The following is a 26,384-nucleotide window of genomic DNA, read 5'->3' as shown; positions in this document are numbered from 1 at the left end:
AAATACCTCCGCTGCTCTGCTCCGAGGTCTGGGTCTCCCCAGTTTGCGTCGACCCACTTGGTGGATGATCTGCTGCTCCAGTTGTCTCTGGTATAGGTAGCATCTTCCTCCGTGTTCGGGTAGATGTCGTCGAGGAGGTCGTCGAGACGGGTTCTTTTGAACTCGGTGAGCTCGTCCCCTTCGAACTCGGTATCAGCCTCTTCTTCGCCCTCGACCACAGGCCTGGTGTCTGGTCCTCTGGTTCAGTTGGTGCCTGACTCGCTTTCGACTGGAGACTGGTTGAAGAGACCTGGTAGGGGTGAGTCTCCTCTGTCGAGGAGTATGCCCCGGGTATCAGTGATGTCGACGGAGTCTGCTGACTCATCAGTAGCGCTTCTGTAGGAGTCGGTGCTCGACTCTGAGGATTGCGAGCTGGGTCGCGACGATCCGTAGAGGGACTCTCCATACAGGGATTCTTCCACTGGGACAGGGGGTAAGGTTTGTTGAGATGCCGCAGGTATATCGATTATCTGCGGGGGATACGTGGGTGCGCTGGGCATGTAATGAAAGGGGAGCTGTGGTCGAACCCTCCTTTGTTGACGGCAACAGCGGAGTAGGTAGTACAAGGAGATGGACAAGAAAAAGAGAATAAAAGTTGCAAAGACTGCGGGAATGACATCGGACCAGGGCATCCGTGTGCGGGTCTATCCTCTGTAGAGTTTGACGACTTTTACTAGTCATGCGACGGCTGCAAGTAATAGCCATTTAGCAGGTGGCGGGCGAGTAGTTGAATGGTGAGGATGGTGAGTACAATGAGAATGGCGATAATCAGGCTAATGTCGGTTTCGTAGTCGGAGCCGGTCATTAATGGGAGTTCGCTTTCTCCGGAGGTGCTCGTCAATGCCAGCAATGTGATTGCCAACAATGAAACGAGACGGAAAAGGAGGGTGAAGGTGTTCACTGTCGTAAAGGTCCAACCCAGAAGAGCAGGAGTATTCCTGCAAAGAGCGGGGCTGGGACGTATACGCAGAATAGGAAGACTCAAAGGATGGTTACTAGAACCAGGCCTAACAGGTCATTGAAAAGGAAGGGTAGCACATGGAGTGCTACGGCGGCAAGGATAATGAAGGGTAGTATGTTGGGTAATGCCTGTCCTGTGACATGGCACTGGGCAACGATAGGCGAGCTTCGGCTAAATGTTAGCCACTAACTTGAATCGACTTAGATTGTACTAGGATCCCCACTCGCACTTCGGTGGTAGATACTCTAGCAAGTCAAAGGCAACGAAAGTCGATGGGACAGATAGTCACGAAGAACGGAGTTCGATGTTAGGTAGATTAAACCTTAGCCGAAGCTGGGGTTTAGACCAGCTGAGGCTCTACTTAAATACACTTGAGTACGCTAATAATAGTACTGTGAGAAATCATCCGTGATGATCGCATACGAGTAATCAGGCTGAGTAAAACAAAGAAAAAGGAAGAAAAATGAATAAACCGTAACAGGGGCCGACTCAACTCTCATCATGTCATTCCCTCCCATTCAATTACTGTTCGGGAATGGCTGCAGGTTTGTCTAGCTGTAACAACTAGTTTCTCCAAAGCTTAGTTGAGGCGTTGGTTCCTAATACAGTGATGGTAATACCTATAGTACTTTTGTTCATGGGAATGAAGGCAACATCATTCGATACTTCTCCATCAGTCCTAAATTTGCTCTATATGTTACATCTGGATGATCTGGGGCTCTATCACTCTTATGAGATTGCTGATGGATATCACACTAGTGGAGTGATCTAGTGGGCATTTGGAGATTCTATCGATAAAGCGTGGCATAATCTCTTGTAGACTAATGGCGATACAGACTTACTCTTCAGGTATGACGGTATCAGACAGGAACTTTTCCTGCCTTATCAACTCCTGTCGCTGCATCACTGGCAATCGATAAAGGTCGATGTCAGCACTGCCATCCATTGACTCATCAATGCATCACGGTGCTCATGGAGGGGGTTCAGAAGTAGCCTGACAATGAGTATTAATCAATGTTCCAAACAAGAGATTGTGAATAGCTTGTCACATCAAATGCCAGCTGTGCTGTTCCATATACCTGGATGTACAGCATATGCGCATACAGTCTTGGAATGGCAGAAGCTGTATTCAATGAGAATTTGAAGGTGGGAGGCAGGTAAGCAGAAGAGGAAAAGACGAGCATGTGCCATGTACCCACTGTGACATGCTCAGAGAGATCGGACCACGCCACATGAGCGGAGTTACCTTGCTGGAAAGCTAGGTCTACCCACTACGACTTTTTCCTTATGCAATTTACTCCAAATGTAAATATAGCCAAATAACCGGTGGCGCCGATGAGCCGCAGAGTGTTTACAAAGCCCGGCCTGAAGCAGCAAGCTCAAGCCCCAAGCTGAGCCGGGCCCTATGGGTAGGCTTGTTGAACGTTGAAAAGGCTCAGGTTCAGGCTTCATTTTTTGAAAGCTCAAGCTCAAGTCTCAGGCTCAAGCCCAGGCTCTAAATACCCTACAACCACAGGCATTCAGGCGAGGAGAGCATGTCATTTTCTATCATTTGGGATTAATTTTGGAAGTCCGATCGGACTATGGAAGTTGCCGAGATCGCTTTTCTGCTTGCTATCATCGCAATTCATCAACGCACTCATCACAACCATCGCCGATACTCCGGCCAGTACAGCAGAAGATTATTTGGAGGAAGGGGAGAATTGAGGAAGATACAGACTTTGTGTTGGGCTGACAAAACCAAAACTTGGTATACCATGGTTTTCCTTGGCTGTGTCTATTTCTCATGTTTTCATGCGTGGTCTTTATAGTATAAACTTACTCTCTTACTAATAGAATACCCTGTGAAGTGAATAGCAACTTCGTTTCTCATTCTCTTGCCTTCCTAGAGGTCGTTCAAGCTGAAAATATTTTCTTGTATACAAGCCCGGGCCTGAACCCAAGCTGAGCCTGAGCCTCAATGGGCTTGGGCTCAAGGCCCGAGCTTGCGATTTGGAGAGCCGGAGCCCTTCCGAGCTAAGCCGAGCTGGGCCGGGCCTTGTGAGTCACTAAGAGCATTGCACAGAGAACTTAGTCAGACTGTTGTTAAATGCGTGCATGCCGCTTACTTCAGTCTATCAAAAATCGACATCAACATTCTTCTATTTTACAAAACACATTGAGCAACTGCACGAACACCCCTAATATTTCAAGGAAAGATTGTTTGCGCTGACTATTAATCGACACTTATCCAAGTAGATCCAAGTAGCGTGAGATCGGGCAAATATTCAGCCAGCAAGGTCCCGTGCGCCGGCACCGCGGCGGACCCTTGTTACAAAATGCCAATTCAAGCGCTGAGACCGGCGACTTACGAATACTCCGAACTTGGCCCACGTACTTCTTTCTCGTTTTATTTACATCGTCGATGGTTGTCGACTGACACATTCAGGTAGATAAAAAATATACACTCGCCTTGCGCATACCTCTTCAGCTCCGAGGTTGACTGTGGGTTGGGAAACCTCATTTGCTGCAAAGACACTTCCACGCATGACGATGGCTTCATAAGTATTTGTTTTCTTGCATTTCATCAGGATCTTTCAGTTGTTAACCACTATTTCACAGATAAATACCTCAAATATCATTGATCAAGCCCAAAAATCATTACGGCAAAAGGTTTTAAAGATGGTAAGTCAATCAAAACGTAAGCTCATCCCACTATTCATAAAGCCTGGTAGCCCCTTGTCAAGGGAAAGCTTGAAGTAGAATTTGTGGAAACTGTGCTCAATCAAGGTTCGTCAATTCCGTTCTATCGTTGGGTCATTTCTAAAATAACAGCGTTTTGACTTCCTATCATGAAGAAGTACTTAGAATATCGCAATCACCCGCCGATCGTACGCGTAATGATTGGACGTATTTAACATGCACTACCTTGTTACGTCGTTTGACATCTACTACCTCAAGATGTCCACCCATTCTTTGCCCAGTTTAGCATTGTGTTCAATCGCACGCACCCGAAAGCCAAGTCTTCTACAGAGCGTCAGGCCCATTTACATTGTTCCCGGTTCTTATCAACACTCATCATTTTATTTTGGATTGTAGTTGCCTAGTCAACAGTGGTACTAGGATCACTTTGTTTGGCGCGCGCTCTCTTATAACTTCTTCAGCGCATGTATTCTTATCGGAGGGACATCATCTCGTGGGCTATATATGCCCTTCAGATTCTTCTACGCGCACTCTGCTATTATGATCGTCCCAAGGGCGCATCCGGACAGCTTCACAGGATCGGTTCATATCAGGACCTCATCCTGTCACCCAATCAGAGCTGACAAACACCGGCACTACACCGTTACCTGGGACACAGCTTCTTCTAAAGATGGCATTGTATTCTTTTCCTGTTCTTCTGGAATTCTTCGAACACCAGTTCGAACAAGGCGCAATGTGCGTTCCGGAGTGCCGTCCCTCCTCATGGGATACATTCGTGTCTCTCTAATGTTGTGTCGTGCACCAGCTCCAAACTGTGAGGAAGTCTTGGACGGCTTGGAATCGCCCCTTCATGTTGCAGTTAGCCGCCGCTTCCACTAGACCATTGTCTTATTTTATGCTAAGCGCCCGACTAAAAAGGATAGGCACACACCCATTGAATGCACTTGATGTGTCTGTTTCGGACGTCTACTATATCTTCGGCAGCTTCTGGTTGAGCGTTTGTTGTATCCTCTCCCCTTTCTCACAGACGACGGCATGGCTGGTGAACCCCATCCTCAGAAATATCTCTATGACACTGTCGGCCATGACGTCGGCCTTGAACCAAGGAAAACTCTTCGTTCGATCCCTTCAAATGCAATTGTAGTTCGCGGTTAGTCTGGTTGCTCAGTGAAGCTTATCCTAGTATTTAATCCTCGCCGTAGACCAGGTAGGCTTCTATCGAGACGTCTACGAAGCGCCTGGAAGTGGAAAAGCTATGTTTCAATTCATCAAAAACAACCACGAAGTTATTGTCTGGGGACCACCTGTCGTCGTGCTCACTAATCTTATGGTGCAGCTCGAATTGATAGTATGTGACCGAGACATTTCCTAGATGTCCATAGCTTGAGCTCACTATATTAATGTTGGTAGGAAACACTTCTTAATTCTATTGATTTCGACGATATCCGCCAAGCAATGTTGTATATCGCATCGGACGGCCACGCTCGCCTTATCCCACAGGAGGAAAAACACCTCCGAATCCCTTACTTGGCCGGATATCGCTGTGTCGATGAAAGCCAGCTTCAAGTCACTGAATGGCTGCAGGCGGGCTGGAAACGTGCGTTGTTGGATGGGATCAGGCCAGTCGGTAGGTAGTCCAACTTCCATGGTAGACGCTTATGCGCCCGCTTTGTACTGATCATATACTTCACAGAAGTCGAATACGCTTACAATCATACTTCGTCGTTGGCCTTGCAGTGCATGATGGACGGATGCCAAAAATTGGAACCACTGGATTTGACTACTCCTATTTTGGCCTGTCTAGCTCGTGATGGCCGTATGATTGGAGTAGTCAAATGCGTAGAAGAAGGAACGCGAATGGTGTCATATAAGGATCGTACCTTGGTATGTGTTACTTTGAGGACGCTTCGCTTCTCTGATCCCGCATAGGTTTACAACGCCTTCCAAAAAATGCAGCAAAATCACATCTACCTTCTTGACGGACACGACATAGATCCGTCTGCTGTCTTAATAGTCGACGATAAGGTCAGGTTTGTCGACATGGCTCTCAAAAGATGGTTCAGCCCGAACATTTTCATTTATGACCGGACCGTACATGCTAAACAACAGCTGAAACAAGCGCAACAGTCGCACTGGAGGCAGGCCGACCTGCTTTTTGAGCGCATCAATACAGGACCGGCGGGCACTAGCAGCCGATACCAAGCATGCGTATACCACCTTATTAACGTCATTTTTTCACCAGAAATACCCTTGGTAGCGTTCTCAGCACGTCCTCCAGTTGTATCCAAAGGGCGGAAAAGACGCAGGAAAAGGTCCAGTAAACCGCAAATAGCACCGGATGCAGCTTGCGACGGAGAATATCCACTTGGACGGGACGGGGATATCTTGACAGGACGCTTTAGGATTGCGCTGACCCAGCGCAAACATTTTGTCAAGCACCCTGGTCCTCATATGACCGATTCGGAAACATCTCATTCTTCTTTAGGCCTACCCTCTGCTAGTTCCTCCTCTAGATCTCTATACCCGGTTCCCAGTACACCTCATGATGCTTCTTCTCTTATGACACGCCGTGGCAGCACATTCCGGCGTCATCGAATATCCTATTCTAATCGTTCAGGCCCCTCCCCATTTTGTGACGGCGAAAATATTCCTGAATCCAGCTGGCTCGAGGAATTAGAGTTCTGATATTCATCGTAGGTGTCTGTCCCGTAATTCAAAGTTTAATATATGATCTTTGAAGGTTTCAGAGTTGCGTTCTATGAATTCTCCATAATGATGGTTACACTTACGGTAGCTAGCCACGTTGTACCAAACCGTATGCTGCATCACCAGACTATACCCAGAGTAGACAAATCTCGTGTCGACATAATTTATCCTCGTATACTATGAATATGGATTAGCCCAAGGGTTGAAGATGAAAACAGTCGTGACTTCTCCGAGCCCTTGAGTGATACACACCTCAGTTTGTAGATGGTAGATCCACATGGGTCCCACGTTCCGTCGGGCATTCCGTTTGGTCCTGACGTCCCTGTCCTTCGGGTATGTCGTCATCATTGAACAGATTTGCAAGACCTCCCAACGGAAGGGTCGTACGTAGTTAGCGTGCCTTGTTACATGACGGTCGGTATGGTCCTAGACGAGGAAAGCACTCCAACCGTCGAACCTTGTTAGTCAGGTCAGATACGAAAGGGGGTATCAGACTCAAATTGCCGTTTCCAAGCACAAGGTGCATGTTGTTCGATATTCGGTGGCCTTTGAGTACCCTAAAGGAGAAACCGGCGACGAGAGGATGGACCTTCCGATCCTGCAAAAAGTCAGGCTGTGATTGGTAGATCATATGCGATAAGCAGCACCTGTGATGGAATACAATAGGTACAGCACCTCCCATTCATTGAAATAAAAACGAGGACGGATGAAACGGAAAAGAATGACAGGAAAGAAGTGGGAAAAAGAAAGATGGGTAAATTTAGTCAAAATGCCCGCCAATTACGCGGATGAAGAGCGAGGACGACACCATGGTTGCGAAGGGTCTATGATCTATGATCTTAGGGTTTGAGGACATATGGCGCAGTAAAGATCTGCAGATACCTTCCGGGGATGAGTTTGATGAGGTCGGTGGATCAGGCTACCATAACTTCGCACTTATGCTTGATCGATTAAGTGGCTTCGAAAATTCCAATGCTAAATGTCAATCTGATAATCAGAGATTTGGGGAAGAAAGCGGAAAACCGCCCGTTAGACGACCAGTAAGTGCGAAAAAGAAAGACGACGATTCCACGATCCCCTACTTTCAGACAGAGTTAAACTCGTCGCGCGAACTCTCGTGGCGACCGAGACAAATGTCTCCAGATCGGGAACTAGCGTCGTGAAAAGCGACCAGAAATCAGGGGTATATCGATGCGGAAGGCGTTTGGAAATGATTCCTCGTATTAGATGCAACTTTGTCCTGTCCGGTCCTTTGATATGGGATAGTGGCGCAACAGGAGACGCGTGGAAAACGTCACAATTACGTAGACTGGACGCAAGATACTTTTGTATAACAAGAAGAATGGAGAGTTCATTTCCGCCCATTGCATCGAAGGGAGACAAGCCTGGGAATGATCTAGGCAGGTCGACGGGACCATCACCATTCATTACTCAGGTGGGATTCGGAACGTGAGGTGGTGCTGCTTCATGAGTGCTTTCATTTGACTAGGCATGAATACGATGCTAGAAAAGGGCAGTGTCCTCACAAGATTCCGGCAAGGAAGGAGAGAACGCAGGAAGGAGTCGTCCATAGGTCGCCGTTCTGCTGTTAAGTGTTGGCAAGCGTGGCTTTAATGGGGTTGAACTAGCGATATATGGTATCTGCATTAACGTTATTAGAAACAGGGACCTTTCGGAGTATCAGGATATTTACTCGCGTAGCCATTGATATACATCGTGTGATATCGGTGCTCCAATGTTCATTTCTGTTGGAACAGGATCCAGCCCTCAGGTGCCGAGTTCTACGTCTGTCCCGATGAGTGATAAATCAGATGTGCGAAAATTCATCAGATTCTGATTACTTACTGAACTCCCGTCCGACGAAGAAAACACGTTCATGGCCTTGAACTGGTGAACCGGCAATCCTTGCTCAGTCAGGTTGGCATTATGGCACTACGCTTCTTCCGCGAGTTGATCCAAGGATTGTCATTTTTTCCCACAATGCGTCCCGCGCTCGACGCACGTATGGTTGCAAAAAGGAAGAACCACTTTACGAACTAAAATAATGTTCCGGAGTGGTTCTCACAGCGTTCCGAAATGGCTGATATTCCAGGTGATAGTCCAATACCTCGATAGCGACATGAACAAAAGCTAAGTGCGCTTGTCATTACACGCACGCTCTATAGGGTTCTCTGGCACGAACGGGACGTGTCAAAGCAGACACCCGTTCCGAAGTAAGATCTAACAACGTACAAAGTTTGAAAACAAAACAGGGAAGCGAGTCGAAAAAACGTACAAGTAATTTGAATCCATAAGTTCTCAGGTTGCTGTGGCTCCATATGTGCGGTATCTCCGCACAAAGCCATTGGGAGGATTCTTTTCCCTTCAGCTAACGATCCAGATTTTGTATCGCCCAAGATGCCACCACCGACTTGCAAGCTCTCCACGATATCCAACGATAGCATCTTCACGCATTTCGTCGCGTCACAGGTCCATGTTCAAGCATATAGAGGAGTTAGAACGTGGTTTATTGTCCTGGGTAGACATCGTCACCGTCTCGAGCACTCTGGAAAGGACTACGCCAGAAGGCTCCAGAGTCTAGACAACGTTCAACACCTCGATATCGACCCAAACAAAAGGTACACACATGGAGACTGTTCAGAAAAACCGGCTGCTGTGTATTCTTCCATCAAGAGCGGGGCAAGGATGGATATTTCATGGCCCGTGGCTCCGCATATATGAGGATGATATCCCTAAATCGAAGGTCCAGGTGCTATGCTACCCAAGCAGGGCTCCTCCAGTCATACCGCTCTTCACTGCGGTATTAAATAACTGTCAATTCCAACGTCGGAGGGACCAAGCTCAACGTCGTCTGAGTAAGGACGGCACCTTCACAGATTTTATCATGTCATCAATGTCTAAGCATGCATATCGGCGAGTTGGAAAGGAATTCGTGGATCTTGGACAGTCGTCGTCGTCGTCGAGAACCTAAGTCCAGATCTACTCGTGCTCGACGTCAACCCCGCCGAAGAGAGAAAAAGAGACGCGTACCACGAGTACCACGATACGGCGTCCTCGACACCTTTTGCATAGGATATCTTATTCGACCAAGCGCTGAGAAAAGAGTTGACAATGTTGGAGGACGTGGTAATGATGGTGGTAGTAAGGTAGGATATATCACGTGAATCTCATGTGATGTGGTCGTTCCCACCTTTTCTTCTTGGACTCTGCATTTGATTAACCGCAACAAGTAAACTATCTACTAAGACACGGTGGCGGGGCCGGTGCCCAGGCTTCCTCCTCCCTCTTGTACCTGGTCCCTCCGTTCAATACACTACTTTTCAAACTCGGGGTTGGTAGCGTTGTGTGTGGAGTATAGCAACAGACTTGCGAAGTGTTTATTTGCCCTGACTCGGGCGGGTGCTTTTAGATCTGCGGGTGGCCGTGGCCGTGGTTTTAGCGCGCGTCATCGTGTTTTGGTGTGGTGGTTTGCTCTCTGAGAGGATGTTTCCTCCTGCGGGTTATCCGTGCTCATCCTCCGACTCCCCTTCTTCATCCTCCCACCATTCTCTCCCGTCCTCTTCGAATTCTGGCGCTACTCTTGGGACCCGTGGCTCCCCTGACCTTGTGAACGCCCCTGAGTCCTCAATAAACTGGCTTAGTGCTTTGATTCCCTCCCTCGTGCCGAGTATGTCCGGCAGGTATAGTGACCTTGAGGCTTTTCGGAGCTCCTCCCGTTGGTCGGACTGGTCCTCGTATAATGGACATTCGCGTATTATATGTTCGCGCGTCTGGTCTGCTTCACCGCATGGACAGTCAACGTTCTCGGATGGTACGAATTGGGAGTAGTACTCGCCTATATACCCGTGCCCTGTGCGGCACGGTAGGACTCGGCCGAATATCTCGCGCTTGCCTGCCAAGTCACAGAGGTGGCGTGTGGGTTTCAATGATGGTGGGATCCTGTTTGCCGTTGCGAAGCGTCTATATTTCGGGCTCCCTTCCCACTGTTTTTTTCCACTGTTCTACTGTCTTCGCTTTCACCTCCCTCCTTGCGTTTGCCCTTGTCCTTCCTGTGTTCTCCGCTAATTTCTCAGCGCCTCTCTTGGCCAGAGAGTCTGCTCGCTCGTTTCCCATAACATCCTTGTGTCCTGGACACTATGCTATTTCGACCGTGTGAGTCGGGTCCCTGTCTAGGAACTCCCGGATGCGTCGATGGAATACAATGGAGAAGGCTTGGCCTGTTTTGGGTAGTGGGTCGAAGATTGCCTCTATGGCGGATGTGTTGTCCGCATAGAAATGTATGCGCTTCACGTCCTCGTCCTGTTTTGGCCGTTCCCACCTGAGCCCTACACTACCACCTTAAATGAAAAAGGGTAACATGATTGCCGCCGTCACTCTTCCAACTGGGCGACCATCACGACTTGGGACCCACTGCAGTTCCGTACGCCCCTTCTGATTCCTTGGTGGCAAACACGACTGATTTTGAACAGTAGGGTTCATTCCTGGCTGTTATTTCCATGAACAGACCAGACGGCTATAGCTACATGATGAAGATCGACTTTCTGGCCATTATTTCTCTTCCGCTGGAGGATATCGAGTTTTCGCCAGTGGTCATGCACGTATCCGTACCTCAAGTCCTTGTCTTTGATTGCGGTCACTGTGCACCACCTTACAGTGTTCGGTAGCTACTCGGTTGCACCCTTCACATGTGCCAAATTACCCAGAAATTTACGCGTTCAAACGTTCGTTTATCATTAATGATGTGTGCGCGGAGATTTTCCTTGGAAAAACAGTGGCGCCACCACAAGCAAGATGGATGGAGTTGGTGCTCATTATGGACGGGCTGTCAAAAGGCCAGACGAGTATGTGCGTTTAAAAACGGGAAGGAACAAACAGAGGAGCGATGTGGTGGTCCAACCATCGGAGTTACAACCTCGCCACTAGCGACGAATCTATTGGCAGATGTCCTCTTGAATGGTCCCTTCTAACTAGGAGGAATTCGGAAGGTGGTGAGTGCTTTCTTGCTCTTTGGTATTGAGTTCTCGTTTAGAATAGCTATAGGTCAAAAGCCATAGCTTGCTAATTCGATATCCTACAACCCCCCGGGCGTGGCCGTGCCTGTCAGAACATGTCCGAAGGGATAGCGTCTAGCTCGCCGAGGTGTCTGGAATTCTTTTTCCTTGTAAGTGATCACGAACGTCATGATGATGAACATGGCCAACATCGAGAAGCCCCCGTCTAGATCGCGGTGATACTTAATGCTCATCATCACTCCGAAAAAAGTAAATCTTTTGGAATATTTCTGATTCGTAGAAACTAATTCTGAAACCAGTGGCGTACATGTACCTGTGCGCCTAGTCCCGCCATTTTCTCGGCCATCAAAACACCTTCGGAAATATAGGGAAATCCCCCTTTCGGAGTGATTACATGCTTTCGGTGATCGCGATTTGCAGGACTAAGGGCAATTTGATTGATCGGAGGAAGGATTTGGCCCTACCAGCGGGCATGGCGGGGAAAATTGGCCCTGTTGAGGCTAGGCTATTTGGCATTGCAAAGACATGCTTAAGCCTAAAGGAGTCGAAATGGCCGCAGTGCTACGTTCCTGGGATGGTGGGTCATGGATCTCGTAGACGATGTGCCGACCCTGGATGTCAGGGCTGAAGAGTTCTGGTCCGTTCACTACTCTCCTTTCATTTGACTATCTTACCATCACGTAGAGAAAATGATCGTTTCCAAGACTCAATATGAACCATTCTTATTTCAGAACAAACCTTCCCTGTCTATTGGCTATGTGATCCCGAGCCGAACTCGCAATTCGAGAAGGTCGTAGCTCGTTGAGTCGGCTTCATTAATTGTATGACTCTTCCCTTCAATTGTTCTCCGTTTAGAACTCTCCCTAGCGCTCACTCCCTCGAAGAGTGTTAGAAGGCGGATTCGGCATTTTGATGGCTGAAAGAGTATCGTCGGGTTCGCGTTTCCGATAAGGAGAATCAATTACAGTCCATACTTAGGTGGGAAGTGGTCAGACCATCTTTTTTGGACATATCTATCATCACTGGTCTCATGAAACAATCCCAGATTCAGCCCGAAAGACCGCGCTTTCAGCTTGAGTCCGAGGATTCGACATTCAAAATCCGCCTGACATCTATGTTCGCTATGTTATTGTCTGATCTGGACAATTTCTTTCCGATGAACGCGGCTAAAAGCGCAGCACATCCTATACAAAATGGCCTACTACTGGCCGAACCTGTTCTGGAATTACGCAACTGGACTGTTGGAGAATAAGGATAAGCCGTAGTGCTTGACTGATGGTTCGAGTCAATGAATATCAATCAGTTTCAGCATCACCCGATCATTATTCATAACGCGTATTGATGTAGACTTCTCATACCAGCTCCACAGCCTGGGCCTCTGATGTAAATCCCACTCGCCTAGTGGTCTCTGAATCAATGGGCCTGCGTATCTGAATTTTCGTAGATTCGAAGGATATCGCCCGCGGTAGATCCCGGCTTTGCTTGGGCCTCTCCGTTCTCGAACCAAGACTGATGCTGATGATTGGGGTTACCCGCCCAACTTTCAACTCCTAGTGGACTCAACATTGACATTGACCGAAGCCGATGACTCGGAGAAAAGTTTGGCGACATGCTTCAGTCATCCTACCTCTTGTCACCGGCTAGATACGATACCGATCTTTGCAAGCGGCCACGGATGAACTGTCCCCACGGTCGAACGCCTCGAAGGCTGAAGCAACCTTTTTCATCACTGTTCTTCAGTTGGCCGTTTTTGATGTCTCAATAAAGCGCTGCCCGTTATAGGTATTTAGCCCGATATGATGTGCATCTTACGTTACTGAGATTGAAGTTCGAATCTGATTTCCCATGGAAAGAGGAATCGACATCATGAGGAACAAGAACGCTCCTTAGACCATCAGCGCCCAACCCTGAGCCTCGGCGGCCCAACCAGCGAGAGGCTCTGACTTCGAATAGTGAATAGGATCAAGAAATACTCATGGTGTTTCTTAACATTGGCGGTTTTTCTCTTTTTCTCGTTGTATTCACGAAAGATGCCCCTGATTTTAGTTGGCCTCTCCGGCACATTGGTCTTGTCCTCAGACTTACGAAGGGGGGTGGAGCACATGGAATGCGTAATTCCGCGGGATATGCCAAGAATTACCCGTACACCCGAGTGGTTGCAAGTGGCAATAGCAATAGCGATGGACTGGTATGTCCATATGGTGGTTATTTGGTATCAAAGAGGAATATCCCTCGTATTCCGTTTCGGGAGGCCCACCCAGCCTATAAAGCCGCAGAAACCTGGCCCTAGGAGGCACTCAACCTCCTCAGACACTCAACTCGTTTTCAGCAACTGCTTCTCCATCCTTTGCTCAACACCCTGTCATGTGTATTACGTTCCGCTGCTGCTGGTGCAAGGCCCAGCTTTATTCTCCAGCTTGTGATTGTAGTATGGTGCTCAACGAGGGGTACTGTAAGAGCTGCCCGCCGGGTGGCGCGCCCAACTCGCAGGCATCGATGAAGGCTTGCTACTTGATAGAGGCATTTGTCGTCACGGCCAGGCCGTCTGGCACTAGACCCGTAGGTAATTCTTCTAGTCTTACGAGGACCAGAGCGTCAAAATTTGATTCCGAAATGTCTAGGAAAATAAAATAAGCGTCAAAGTAGTTTCCTTCCTTCAAGACCGAACTTATGTAACTGAAATCAACACACACAGATTAACAATGCTGATTTACTCACGGCATCATGGGCACCTTTGCATCATCAATTCTATCACCGCTTGTTTGTTGTATTACCGTAGGTGGATATGCGTACACGAGAGAAATTTTCAAAGGAGCATCGACGTCTACTTCCTTCCTTCCAATGAATTACGACGACTTCTCAATACATCATTCAGTGGGGCTTGCCTGCACCTGATAAAGGATGAAATATAAACCGAACTGTTCACCCAGAACTTAGAAAGGCCTCATGAGTCCCGACAAACTGCGCTCCAGAGTGGATGATGGAATTGACATTATTGCACCACAGATCACAACCAAAAATAGGGTACATGGATATATGCCTTGTGCTTCAGAGCAAACTGGAAATGGCCGGAGGTATCATAACGCTTTGTCGCCATCTCCAAGGAGCTGAGTCGTTCAGAAGTGGACTTGTCGTACCCACATCCTAGTTAGGCGCAAGGAGAAGCGAATAGGTAATCCCTGGCAATTTGGTTCGCGGGTGCGGTGATCAGCATCATTGCATGATCGGGTACCTCAAATTACCTATGGGCGGCCACATTTTGCGGAGTTGAAAACAACTCACTGGGCACTCGCTAGAACAGATAAGATGATGACGCGACTGAGATCAGATTTCAGATTCTTTATATCTTTCTTACAGCATACATGGCCCACAGACAGACCAACGCGGGGTAGGGTCGGGTGTCCGATGATACCTAACAAAGTTTGGACGCGAAAGGTTGAAGGTCTAGTCACGACTTCCGGGTTCCCCAAAATGGATTCCCCCATCCAATACTCAGGATGATAGATGGTTCAGCTCTTCCGTGCAAAGATAGAGGTGCTAAATGAGAGTGGGGGCGTCGTCGGTCGACTGGTTTGTCTCTATGATCTAAACAATGCGTTAGCCAGGAACGTGTGAAGAACGAGTGAGATTATTACCCGAGTCCCACTACCGCGAGGCTTTTTTCTCCCACGGGGAGCGAATGAGCCTTTAACCGAGTATCGTCTAATGGCTCGGGGACGTAGGTCACGGTGAAAGCCTGCGCCTTCCGGGAATAGTTTTGGTAGGGCCAGTCGCTCAGGCGACCGCGAACGTTTGATCGATTACGTGACTCCGAAGACGCCAACGTTGAAAGTTAATCTGATGATCAGAGATGGGAAAGCAAAAGGAGAACCGCCATTGGACAACCAGTAAGCGTAGGAAAGACGGTTCTACGGCGTCCCAATTCTCAGATGGAGTCAACCTCGTCCCTGCGAACAGTCCTGTAGTGGTCCAAACAAATGCCTTTAAATTGGAAACTTCGAGGCCAGAAGTCGTTAGGGATACCAGCTGATACGGAAGAACTTGGAAACGAATCCTTTGTCCATCTTTGGATTGCGTGCGACTTGACCCCGCCCGATCTTTCGAAATGGGATAGTGGCGCAACAGAAATGGAGAGTTCATTTCCGCCAGGCGTTGCCTCGAAGTGAGACGAACCTCGGGGATGATCTAGGCAGCTCGACAGGACTATCACCAGTCGCCGCTTCTACAATTCGGGGATTGATGTGGTGCTGCTTCAAGGGCCGCTCTCATTTCACTGGACGCAACAAGTGTTGCATTATTGGAAAGGAGGCTTTTCCCAACCGATGGAGCTTCGTCTGGTCCGATGGCGGTCCTTGATATTCTGTAAAGGCGGCATTTGATCATGTATAGTTAACGAGACAGATATGGGAAGGATAGGGATGAGTCTTCAGTCCGATTGGCTGCGCTTGAGCGAACTGTATCAGGAAAGTACGCATGGCCAGAAGTACGTGGCAGGTTGATGGAAGTCAAGATGCGCAGCTAGAACAAAGAATACGGCGCGTGCCCAGAATATTCCGGTAAGGAAGGGAAGAAAGAAAGCCAGGCAGTGGGCACCTGGAGCCGAAAAGGAACAAGACTACCCACATCCTCCCCTTGGCCTATCATATTTTGGCGCGAATTCGAAAACGTCGTTATTTTGATGACGTTCATCAATTGCGCCTGCTTCATTAAAGAGTGGTTTTTGCCATTGGAGTTTGAAGATCTGCACCCGCGTACATCGTATGATCTCGGCGTTAGACATTTCTTTCCTGGAAATAGGATTGAACTCTCAAAGGGATAGGTCCGAGTTCCACACCTATCCTGTCGTGAGCGGTAAATCAAATCTGCGCGATTTATGTCAAATTCTGATTACTTACTGGGATGCCGTCCGACGAAGGAAAGGCACTCATGATCTTGAACTGCAATCCTCGCAGGTTGGTATTAACCGCAGAAACACCAACACCATGCTTCTTCGCCGAGTTCTGGCCAAGTGATGTCACATTTGTCCACGATGTATTCCGCGCTCGGTCATGTATATAGTTGAAAAAAGACCCGCTTTACTAAGGTAAATGTCGTGGCGGAGTGGATCTCACGGCCATCCGATGTCAGGTAACGCTCAGCCCCCCCGATGGTGACATGAACAAAAGCTAGGTGTCTTTTCCATTGTACGCACGATCCAGAGGTAGAACGCCGTGGGTCAGAGCCTTCCGCCACGCATATACGGTCGCGCCAAAAATAAGGCCGGAATATTGAGCATAAAGGTCATCCCAGAGCTATCCGACAGGCCCGATACACTCAATGGCTCGACGGCGCGCACTGAAACTTGGCCACCCTTCCGAAGTAAGACCTAGCAGAGTTATGAGGTTTGTGCATATAGCAAAAAAGCGAAATAAACAAACGTACAAGCACTTTGAATCCACTGGGTTCTCAGGTTGCAGTGGCTCCGTATATGCGGTATCTTCAGTAATATCCACAGAGACCTGCTAACTCTCCACGATATCCAAGCGATGACTTCTTCACGCATTCGGTCGTGTCACAGGCCTATTCCCTAGCATATAGATGAGTTAGGACATGACTTATTGTCCAGGACAGAAGTCGCCGCCGTCTTGAGTCCTGTAGAGAGGATTCGATACATCCAGAAGGTTCTGGAATAGAGATTCAATGCCTCGACGACGACCAGAACAAAAGCTACACACATAAAGGGACTGCTCGGAAAACCAGGATAGCGTATTCGCCCATCAAAGAGCGATGTAAGAATGAACGCTTAGTGGCACCCAGGTTCCGTACATACGCAGCGGCCTGATTCCGTACGTCAGGAGGTAACGTCCCTGAGATTAGAGATCCCAACTCTGTGCTGCCAGTTCATGACATCGTCCAACAAGTGCCAACTACAGCGTCGCAGGTCCCATATGTGCTGACCATCGTCCGAGTAGCAAAGTAATTTGTTGATTTCTATTGATCCGGGACAGACCTCGTCGCCCTCGAGAACGTGAGCATGTCTGGCAGGACTCGACGTTAAATAATCCCCGTTGGAGAGACAAAACTAGACGCGTACCAGGGCTATATTAGATACAGTGGCCTCCGCGCCGTTCACCCATGACGTCCTGTTCGAGTACAAGGCACAGAGAAAAGGGTTGACAATGCTGGAAGATGTGGTGAGCAAGGAGGATCATAGCGGTAAATGAAAAAGAACGTGATTGCCGCCCGCCGCTCTTCGCACTTCCGAACGACCGCCACGATGCCTTTTAATTCTTTGTTTTCGTCACAAATCCAGCCCATTTGAACAATACAGTGTATTTCTGGCCGTTATTTCTATCATTTTCTCAATGAAAAGACCAGGCAACTATGGCTGACGTCCCCTTGAACTCATCGAGCACATCCTCGACGAGCCCACCGAAAAATCCTTATCGCAGTGCTATCCGTCTCCCGAGCCTTCCATTGTCAAGCCCTGTACCATCTCTTCCAAAGCGTTAGCCTCAACACAGATTCATATTTCTACCAATTCCTTGCCCTTTGCGATATTTCGCCCGTCGCTCCCTGCATCCAATGTTTGAGTCCTTCGGGGGCAAAGATGACACCTTTGGTCTTCGGTAATAATCAAAAGTCTCTTCATCACTATCCTTAGGTGTAATTGACATGAATAGGGATCGGGAACGAATTACACTGGTAGTGTAGTAGTAGTAGAGGGAGAACAGAATGCTGTGTAGTATTACTGATGGCGTAATAAAAACAAATGCCCGTGACGTCATCCTTCGGCCCGTCCATGCACCAAGGTCCCAGGTCACGACGACCCTCTCAACCACGATCCTCGCATGCATAACTCTTGGAGGGAAATCGATCTCTGCTAATCGCGCATTCAAACAGGCTGTCGGTTTTCAGCCAAAGTCGAAAACGTCTTTGACCTATTCGCGCCAGCAGTCCGACAACACCCTGAGGTTATATACATCCGAGAAATGACCTGGGACCGTGGAGTATGTACTATTATCTGGGTCCGTGCAGAGGAAACCATGGACCGATGATTGAGAATGGGTGAATCAAAGCAAAGCACAGACCATCGCCAACAACTCGCTTGAAACTGTGAGGATATTTCTGTCGGGTCCATCATATATCGATGGGTTGCAAATACGGAGAAGGAGATCCTACCGGAAGAAGGATTTCCCATGCCGCCGATATTATTTGAACTTGAGAATTCTTGGTGAAAGACGCCAGCGTTTTGAAGGAGATACAGGGGCTGTAGCCTCATTGCGGCAGGACTTGTTGAGACGGACGTTTGGATGTCCAGAGGGATAACATTGGCATTGAAGTTGCTTTTTTCTGCAGTTAGCACAAGGTCCTATCTTATTCATTGTTAGAAGGATGCCGGAAAGGTGAGTTGGGTGAATTTATACCTGCAATCCTGATTCATCTCGTGCCCTTCTGACGACCAGTAAAGCCTCATGTTGAGGAACAGCTGTCGACGACGACTGCGGAGGAGAAAACTTTTTGGAGGTCGAGCATTGGCGACTATTTTTTGAGAAAGCCGAGGGAGGTATGCTATAAGAATATGATCAGCGTTGTGAGAGAACACGAGGAAAATACAGCATTCCAAAGAATGGAGCGGTCATGTGGCCAGGCAAAGACGTGAGGTCAGGATAGAAAGCAGAACCGTAATGTCCGAACGAGTCAGAGAGTCGTGGAACGCGTACAATACTGAGCATGCACCTTGCCGACCAACACAGACGCCTGCATTCCGGGACCCACCAAAATACTGACCGGTTGATCCTAGATCTCGTTACCCACATTGATCGCATTCACTGTCGTCGCGAAAAAAAGTCGTCATTGGTCAAAAAAAAACTTCGGAGGCCCGGAAGACTTATACATCTACAATATTTCAAAACATAAGAACAAATACGCGTCGGAAAAGCAACAAACGCGCCAATGGAGGCGTCGCCACGTACGTCTTCTTCGGTGAGAGCACGAGGATTCGATTCAGGGTCGAGAAGAAGCCTAATGCCGCGTTAGGATCAGCACAGCCTGTATTATGAAAGCCCGCCTAACTGATGGCGCGTCTGTGCCGCCGGGCGGCGGTATGCTAACAAGCAGACATAGGTGCTATGACTATACATTCTATGCCGGTGTCTAAACTCTAAACTCTAAAATTTGACAGACATGACTCACTATTAGCTGGGCCCCGACCAGGATCACGTGTAAGAGCAACAACGAAATGAGCCTTCGTCAAAATTATGCGGAGTTAAGCATTAAGAGTTAGGTCGAGAGATCTCAACTTGGGCACTAACGGCCAGTAGTTCTTTAGCAAGGACGGATTAACTTGCCATGATCGGTCACAACACGAACTCACTCACAACATTTGATCATGGTTTTATTTCCTTAGTCCGCTACTGCACTGCACTGTCATACTAAGTGAGAGCACGGACTGCGGATGCACAACCTTAGCCTCTTTTAAAGCATGATGCTAAACGATTTCGGCATGGAAGGCGCAAGTGCGCCAATGCGAACATTGGCGCTTTCTCACGTACGCAAGGGCGGTGCACAGCCTGGTTACCGATGTGATCAGGGTCGGGGAAGAAGGGCACGCTGCGAGCACGGACGTGCCGAGTCAGTGCAATCGCTGACGCGTAACTTTGCTTTGATCCAGCACAGATCCGCCGTGTTACTTCGGAACAAGTCCTGGTCACTGCTTCACCATTTTATAGTAAGTGCGAGATCCCCACAATACGCCGATATGGACCTACGGATATATTCGCGCCCATGGCATCGACACTCTTCTCCCAACTGCGGACGACGAACTACTCCAGTTGTACCGGTCGACCGAATTGGCGCTACCGACAAGTACGGCGAGGGGGCCTCGTAAATCTCTACTCCCTCGCTTTTGCCAGAGACGAACGACGGAAGATATCCTCATCCTATCCTCGCTGTCACACCCAATACACCATTCGAGTCCCAAGATACTCTTGCGAGACGTATCCGTTGTTGCAGGTTGATTGTAGGAGGTGACTATTCCGCAAGTTAAGGAGAAGACTACAACAATGCAGTCGTTTTGAGCCAATGGTACATAATAGGTGAAGGTGATTTTGTCGTCGGTGTCTCGAGCCCTTGTCAGCGCTGACAGTGACATTGTGAGGAAGTATAGTATACTAAGGCTGAGTATAGCACGCGATGCTGCGTCACGTGGGTGTAGGCGGCTACCTCGCTTCTCAGTTAGGCGCTGGTATTCAAGAGCGTGAAACTCGAGGAAGGTTGCAGGTGGTGCGACCTCCTCCGGCCCTAGTATGGAACCGAGGATGTAGTCCAGCGGCGATAGCACTTCTGAGATGATGACGAATTGTCTCGATCCACCATCGCTTTGGATATCAGGACGTCGGCATATAATACTGATGTTCTTCGCATTGGCTTGCGGACTGGCACATTATAGTTCTTCATTAATCACTGTGAGTCTTCGGCCGATGACCATTCCGCCTGTGAATATGTCAGTACGTTGCCGATTAAGAAAACCATATTGACGGAGCTCACCATCATTGAAGGGACCACTGATTTCATAAGGCTGACAACGACGGTGGGAATGCTTCCACCTTACGCTATCGTCTGACGGGCACGCCCGTATGTGACGCTACTGCACTAACAGTCTTCAATAAGCAATAGCAGGAAGTAAAGTACACTCACTACACTCACTTTGACGATAGCTCTTCATCTACAGGTCTTTCCACCTCCCCTAATTGCCCAGCATCGCTTCCACCCAAGTCTTGTTCAAAGCGGCGTTGGGCTGTCCACGAGATACAAACGTTGAGAGAAGGCGCCGCTGGGAGATATTTGACTCGAAGCAAAGATGAGACCTGCATATATGCGCAATTTTGTTGTCCTTAACGCAATTGACAATCGTACATCTCCAGTAGCAACGCGGCACGCCGCTTTGGAAGGCAAAAGAAACTTTCCTGTGGTTGCCATGTTTCTGAAAAACACACGGCAAGACAGACAAAATCATTCTTTGAGGAGATTTGAGTCGTGGTGTGTAATGAGATGTGTATGCCCTCACCATCTTGCCATCCTGCAAGGATGCTGGCTTGCGAAGTCACTCGAAAAATCGGAGACCCAACCATGATCCTGCAGCGTCATGCCTTATGTTTTGGGGCAATGAGGTCTTGTTACAATGGGGCCCAATTTGATACAGGATTTAAAGGCGTCTTTCCTGGCCAGGGAGGTGGGAAGGAACATCAAGGAAGGAAGTAGGTTTTAAAGAGGGAATTTGAATTTCAAACTCGTCTGTGAAGCACGTACACGTGATCGTAGCTTTTGCTTCCGGCGGTGATGCTGTTGACTTTTCTTCAAATTCAATTGTACGCAACAGCATTGGAAAAAACAAGAATGTTCTCCAGACTATCATTTGCTGCCTGCCTGCTCACAAGTACTGTGGCTGACACTCGAAGCTTAGACGTCGGAACGCGGCTCACGAATCTAGCCCTCGCCCCGGTTTCCGGCATTCGATAACCCGAGCATTCATATCTGCACTACTCAGAATATGGACCCTCTTGTGTATGAGGCCCTATTGACTTCGTTGACCACGATGTTTGCTGCAGCGTAAGGCCTTTCTCTTCATGAAACCTGCGATATACTAATTTCACGCTACATTCTTAGGAACCAACGACATTGCAGTCATTCATAGTATTTCTGGAACAACACTCCGCCGTTAGTGCAATGGTAAATGGATGCTCTAAGCGAACAAGTATACTGCACGATCATTTTCCATCCTGGGCTTCGACCAAAACATTCGCCACGCTCTGTTTACCGTCGACGGTTTGGCCCATTTCCATACCGGCTCTCAGATTGCCGTACGACTTGACCAGCAGATAAGTGTGAATGGATTTGGGCTGCGTCGGCCTTTGATCGATACCACGTTCAAGATCGTCACGGGATAAAACAATCTTCTTGTTTGGCTTTCTGCTAGCATCGGACACTCCATTTTCATTTCATTGCTCCGCCGGGGACGGCAACAACACGACCCAGGTCCTTGGTTCGAAATCCGTGTAATCTTTGGCATTGGCAGCCGGCGAAGTTCAGCTCGCGTACTTTCTTTATGCCTTTGAGTCCCTGAACCAATGACCACAGATACTTTGGGCGCAAAGCGACTCCGAACCTTTGGGCAGGCGAGATGCTATATCTGTTCCATTTACTTCGTTGGGCCCGTCAGGCTTGTCCGTCTTCGGGTCGCAGGGATTGTAACTGTTCAATGATGCATGAGAAGCTTTCTGGAGTGGAAGTACTGCGCAAGGCGGTTCTACCTCAATCTATAAACGGCGCCATGGCACTGGATGTGAGTGTTTATGTTGGCCTCTCTATCTGAGGGTCATATCTAACCTTAGCACGTAGCTCCGTAAGGCATTGAAATGATTGAAACTATCCATCACTGCCAAGCCGACCCTTTTGTATTGCGGTTGGCCGGGCTGTATGATATGATTCAATTGCTAATCCTTTCGGACTTTTCATTCTACCAGCAGTTAGCCCTGTCACTGGCGCTTCCGTTCTTTTCATAACAACCAGTGGCAGTCCGGCCGGCTCTTGGGTCTTCAGTTTCACCAACCGTCCATGAATCGAGATGCTGAGCAAGTGTGATGCCACTGTTAAGATTTATTCCATCACGGACCGGTCGAGAATTTTTCGTTCCTGAGCATCTCTTACGCCACTTTTGCATCTTCAGATGACTAGATGGATGGAGATGGCATGTTCAGGCTCGCAGATACCGGGAAGCTGCGGGAGGACTTGAGTCACCACCTCTGCTGTATGTGTTGTAATAGATTATCCTTGTAGCATTGTGAGTGTTCTCATCTCGCATCATAAGTAATCCATACTAAAGTCTGGAGAAACATTTTCAGAGTTTCATCCACAATGAAATATCGCAGAAACCAGACTCGACGGAGCATATGGTCACTGACGTCGCGTGCACATAATACGGTGCTACAGCCGCTCGGAACATGGCCGAAAATGTTTGAAGTTCTAGATATAGAAATTCGAAGATGCTCCACAACTTTCTACATCCCCACATTCTATTTGATCGCCCTGGCTGACAGGATAACGAAATCGCTATAAAGCCAGGAATGCCGAGTATCATCAGCGTCCAAGCCATTCTCGCTTTCCCTGCCTCGGTGGACTATCCAGGACCGGTTGAGAACGATGTCTGACCCAGAAAAAGGTTCTGAAGATCGGCGCGATCACATCAATCTCGTTAACAATATCAACGTGCGGTAAATCGCCATTTTCACATTTCCCCGCATTTTTATCGCTTACAACCTCCCCGCGGGGTCTTTTAGGATTCAAAATCCCCTCCACGGTATTCCTCAAGATAAGCTGCTCGCGCAGGTAGAGGAGCTCACTAAAGAGAAAGGCTTCGATGAGTACACGGAGACATTCAAAAAGGGCGCGTTGCTCGCTCAGCACCCTGGTGAATTCGAGACGCTGCTATTGTTGGATGAGACCGATCGAGAGGCGATCAGGAGGGAAAAAACACGTATGTCGCGTCTCCGATTTTGGTCGAGTATTCGTTTACTGACAATATTAACAGACAAATGGTCTCAACCGAAGGACCTGTACATGACCGTTATCATCTGCTCTCTCGCTGCTGCTGTGCAAGGATGGGACCAGACCGATTCCAATGGCGCCAACCTGTCATTTCCGACCGAGTTTGGCATCCCCACAGGCGATGGTGCTCCGAATAGAGAACACAATGAGTGGATTGTCGGGACCATCAACGCTGGGTACGTAATGTTGGTTATCCTTCAATACACTCTCTCAAGATCGTTTCCCGTGGCAAGGAGCCTTAGCTGCTTCCTCTTCTCAACGTCACCTCGCTGCACATTTGGGGCCATCTTGACGATCTATGACGGATTGACTTTCTAGCCATTACTTCTCTTACACTGGAAGAAATCGTGTTTTGTAGTGGTTACGCTGATACCCCATTCCTTGTCCTTGTCCTTGATTGCCGTCAAAGTGCACCCTGCGGCATTCGGTGCCTACGCGGTAGCTCGAGCTCCCGCTCTAGAGAACCTATTGCTCGCGTACGCCTACGAAAAAATGTACATGACGTTACTAGGGAGACCAGCCGCTTCGCACTACACGGCTTGCACATTATTCATTCAACGTGTGACATGCACAGTCCTCTGCGCCACTCGCGGGACGCTTCGGGAAGTAGATATGAAGCACGTCTTTTACGGTGAGTATATAATCATCGCGCGATTATCTCACAAGCTGACAGTTGGGTAGGCGCTAGCCGGATGGAGGCCGCCATCCTGGATATCTCTCGGATTCAGAAAGTCAACTACCACTTGTTCGACTTCTCGAAAACATCTTTCATTATCAGTATCCGTTGTCTCTCTTATTGCCTTGACCGAAGCGACCAACCTGCAGCTTTGAAGCAGCTCCATATTCACATGGTTCCTGCCGCCAGACCAGAATCGTTGGAAAAGGTCTATTTTGACATATTGGCGTTATTGGATGGAATTCTTATTCATTCTCGATACCATTTCTTCGAGTTCGTTCATTTCCATCTGCTAGCGGAGAGTGACAGCTGGGATTGGATTGAGCCCAAGGATTTTCAAGATAACATACTGACGTCGTTGCCCAAACTACGCTCCCTCGGGCTACTTGCAGTCGACTTCTTAAAGTAGCGAGACTGCTATATGTTATGAGATCAAATAATTATGGTGTCAGTTCTTTGCGCTAGAAATCCATGCTCTTGTAGCGTATCGGAGAATGTACTTCAATGGAGAATAAATCCTTGTAGCTTTATTGCTGCATTCTAGATATGATATATAAAGTCTAAAAAGATCTATCAACTCATCTATGCTCTACGATAAGGACCTACATCCCTGCTGCTATAGCGCTCAATCTACGCGTCGCGTCCTCGGTACAAATGCCCAGACGCCTACCAGCGTGCACATCATCGAAACGACTCTAAACAGAATTTCAGTTCGAAGGCTTCTGATACCCAAGACTATGTGGAGCTTACAACGGCTGTAATGACCGAATTCCATAGCGAGATGCCAATAAACCCGTTATGAAAGGCAGGGCCGCCGATCCCGACATACCAATCCCGGTGATCCACCCGACACTTTCAGTCAGTAACCACGCAGGTAGGATCCGTGTCGCGTGGCAGACAAGTATCGGAAACATGGGCCCCAGTAGTAAACCGACGAAGGAGATCTGGAGACACGTTTGGGTGAGCAGTGTTAGGGATGCAGGTACAACATGCTTACTGCAACTCCGTTTTCGATGATGGAAGGAACAAACCACACGGTCAGTTCCAGCCTGAATAAAAGATTAATAAATCTACGAAAAACCGGGATGAGTCGTGGCCTGGCTTACGCTATGGCGAGTAGAGTGTACACAAAGACGACGCGATGCTCTCCAACCTGGTCAAGCTTAAGCATGCCTCGGTGACTGGGGATTTCAGATACGAACCTTTTTGCTGAACCATATAAGGCACAATCGGCCCAGAGTCAGTCCTAAAAGAGGAACATATTTAGTAAAACACCAACCAGAACAGTACGAACGCTACTCACCACCAAAGAAACCAGATGAGACGTATCCCGCACTCTTCCCACCTTCTCTTTCGTTGATGATAAACGTGACAATCCAGCCTGATAAAACCATGTGAGCACCACCAGAGCATCGCATGCGGGAATCCACCAACCGCCGAGAGTAACTTCAGTGCCGATATAGATGAGAGCGAAGATGGCAAGGAAATGCACGGCTTTGATGTTAAGGATCGAGCGGTACAAGTTTGCACCCCGCGATCCTGCAGCATCAGACTCCCCAGGCTCCTGGCCCGCTTCCGCGAGGAGAACTGGAGACACGATTCCGAGTCAGTTTCTGATCCAAATCTCGGTCCATGGCAGCTCACCCTCTTGCGTCTTAAAGCGGAACACCAATGCAAGGATGACCGAGTTTGAGACTGCGATGCCGGTGGAGATGAGGAAGTG

General features: G+C 48.4%; 4 protein-coding genes across 4 annotated transcripts; 3 read left to right on the top strand and 1 right to left on the bottom strand.

Annotated features, from left to right (window-relative positions):
* Positions 1–4,717: 4,717 nt before the first annotated feature.
* EV420DRAFT_1653292 (uncharacterized protein) lies at positions 4,718–6,367 on the top strand (the record flags this gene model as incomplete). The annotated part of the gene is made up of 5 exons (XM_060478729.1): positions 4,718–4,832; positions 4,885–5,030; positions 5,093–5,309; positions 5,376–5,566; positions 5,612–6,367. The coding sequence occupies 5 exons, from the start codon at positions 4,718–4,720 to the stop codon at positions 6,365–6,367; spliced, it is 1,425 nt and encodes a 474-aa protein (XP_060321941.1).
* Positions 6,368–23,499: 17,132 nt separating this feature from the next.
* EV420DRAFT_324079 (uncharacterized protein) lies at positions 23,500–24,390 on the top strand. The gene is made up of 3 exons (XM_060481716.1): positions 23,500–23,651; positions 23,718–23,914; positions 23,969–24,390. Exons 1-3 carry the CDS (start codon positions 23,581–23,583, stop codon positions 24,301–24,303), a joined length of 603 nt encoding a protein of 200 aa, XP_060321940.1. The 5' UTR covers positions 23,500–23,580; the 3' UTR covers positions 24,304–24,390.
* On the top strand, positions 24,063–25,175 carry EV420DRAFT_1593652 (uncharacterized protein; the record flags this gene model as incomplete). Its single annotated transcript, XM_060474954.1, has 2 exons — positions 24,063–24,616; positions 24,667–25,175. Coding segments are annotated over exons 1-2 (538 nt in total), but the record flags the coding sequence as incomplete, so codon positions are not given.
* On the bottom strand, positions 25,146–26,384 carry EV420DRAFT_324132 (major facilitator superfamily domain-containing protein; the record flags this gene model as incomplete). The annotated part of the gene is made up of 9 exons (XM_060481717.1): positions 25,146–25,201; positions 25,268–25,356; positions 25,412–25,605; positions 25,659–25,710; positions 25,768–25,814; positions 25,864–25,907; positions 25,965–26,042; positions 26,096–26,248; positions 26,306–26,384. Coding segments are annotated over 8 exons (717 nt in total), but the record flags the coding sequence as incomplete, so codon positions are not given.

Source organism: Desarmillaria tabescens (genome assembly GCF_030435595.1).
Source record: "Desarmillaria tabescens strain CCBAS 213 chromosome Unknown EV420scaffold_154, whole genome shotgun sequence".
Classification (NCBI taxonomy): Eukaryota; Fungi; Basidiomycota; class Agaricomycetes; order Agaricales; family Physalacriaceae; genus Desarmillaria; species Desarmillaria tabescens.
The sequence above is the reverse complement of the archived record's forward strand: the minus strand, read 5'-3'. Positions and strand labels throughout refer to the sequence as shown.

Bases quoted from the DNA above. Each gene is read 5' to 3' on its own strand.
- EV420DRAFT_324079 (XM_060481716.1), top strand. From the start codon at position 23,581: ATGTCTGACCCAGAAAAAGGTTCTGAAGATCGGCGCGATCACATCAAT. The intron at 23,652-23,717 runs GTAAATCGCCAT...GGGGTCTTTTAG, and splicing joins GTTAACAATATCAACGTGCG to GATTCAAAATCCCCTCCACG. The intron at 23,915-23,968 runs GTATGTCGCGTC...CAATATTAACAG, and splicing joins GATCAGGAGGGAAAAAACAC to ACAAATGGTCTCAACCGAAG.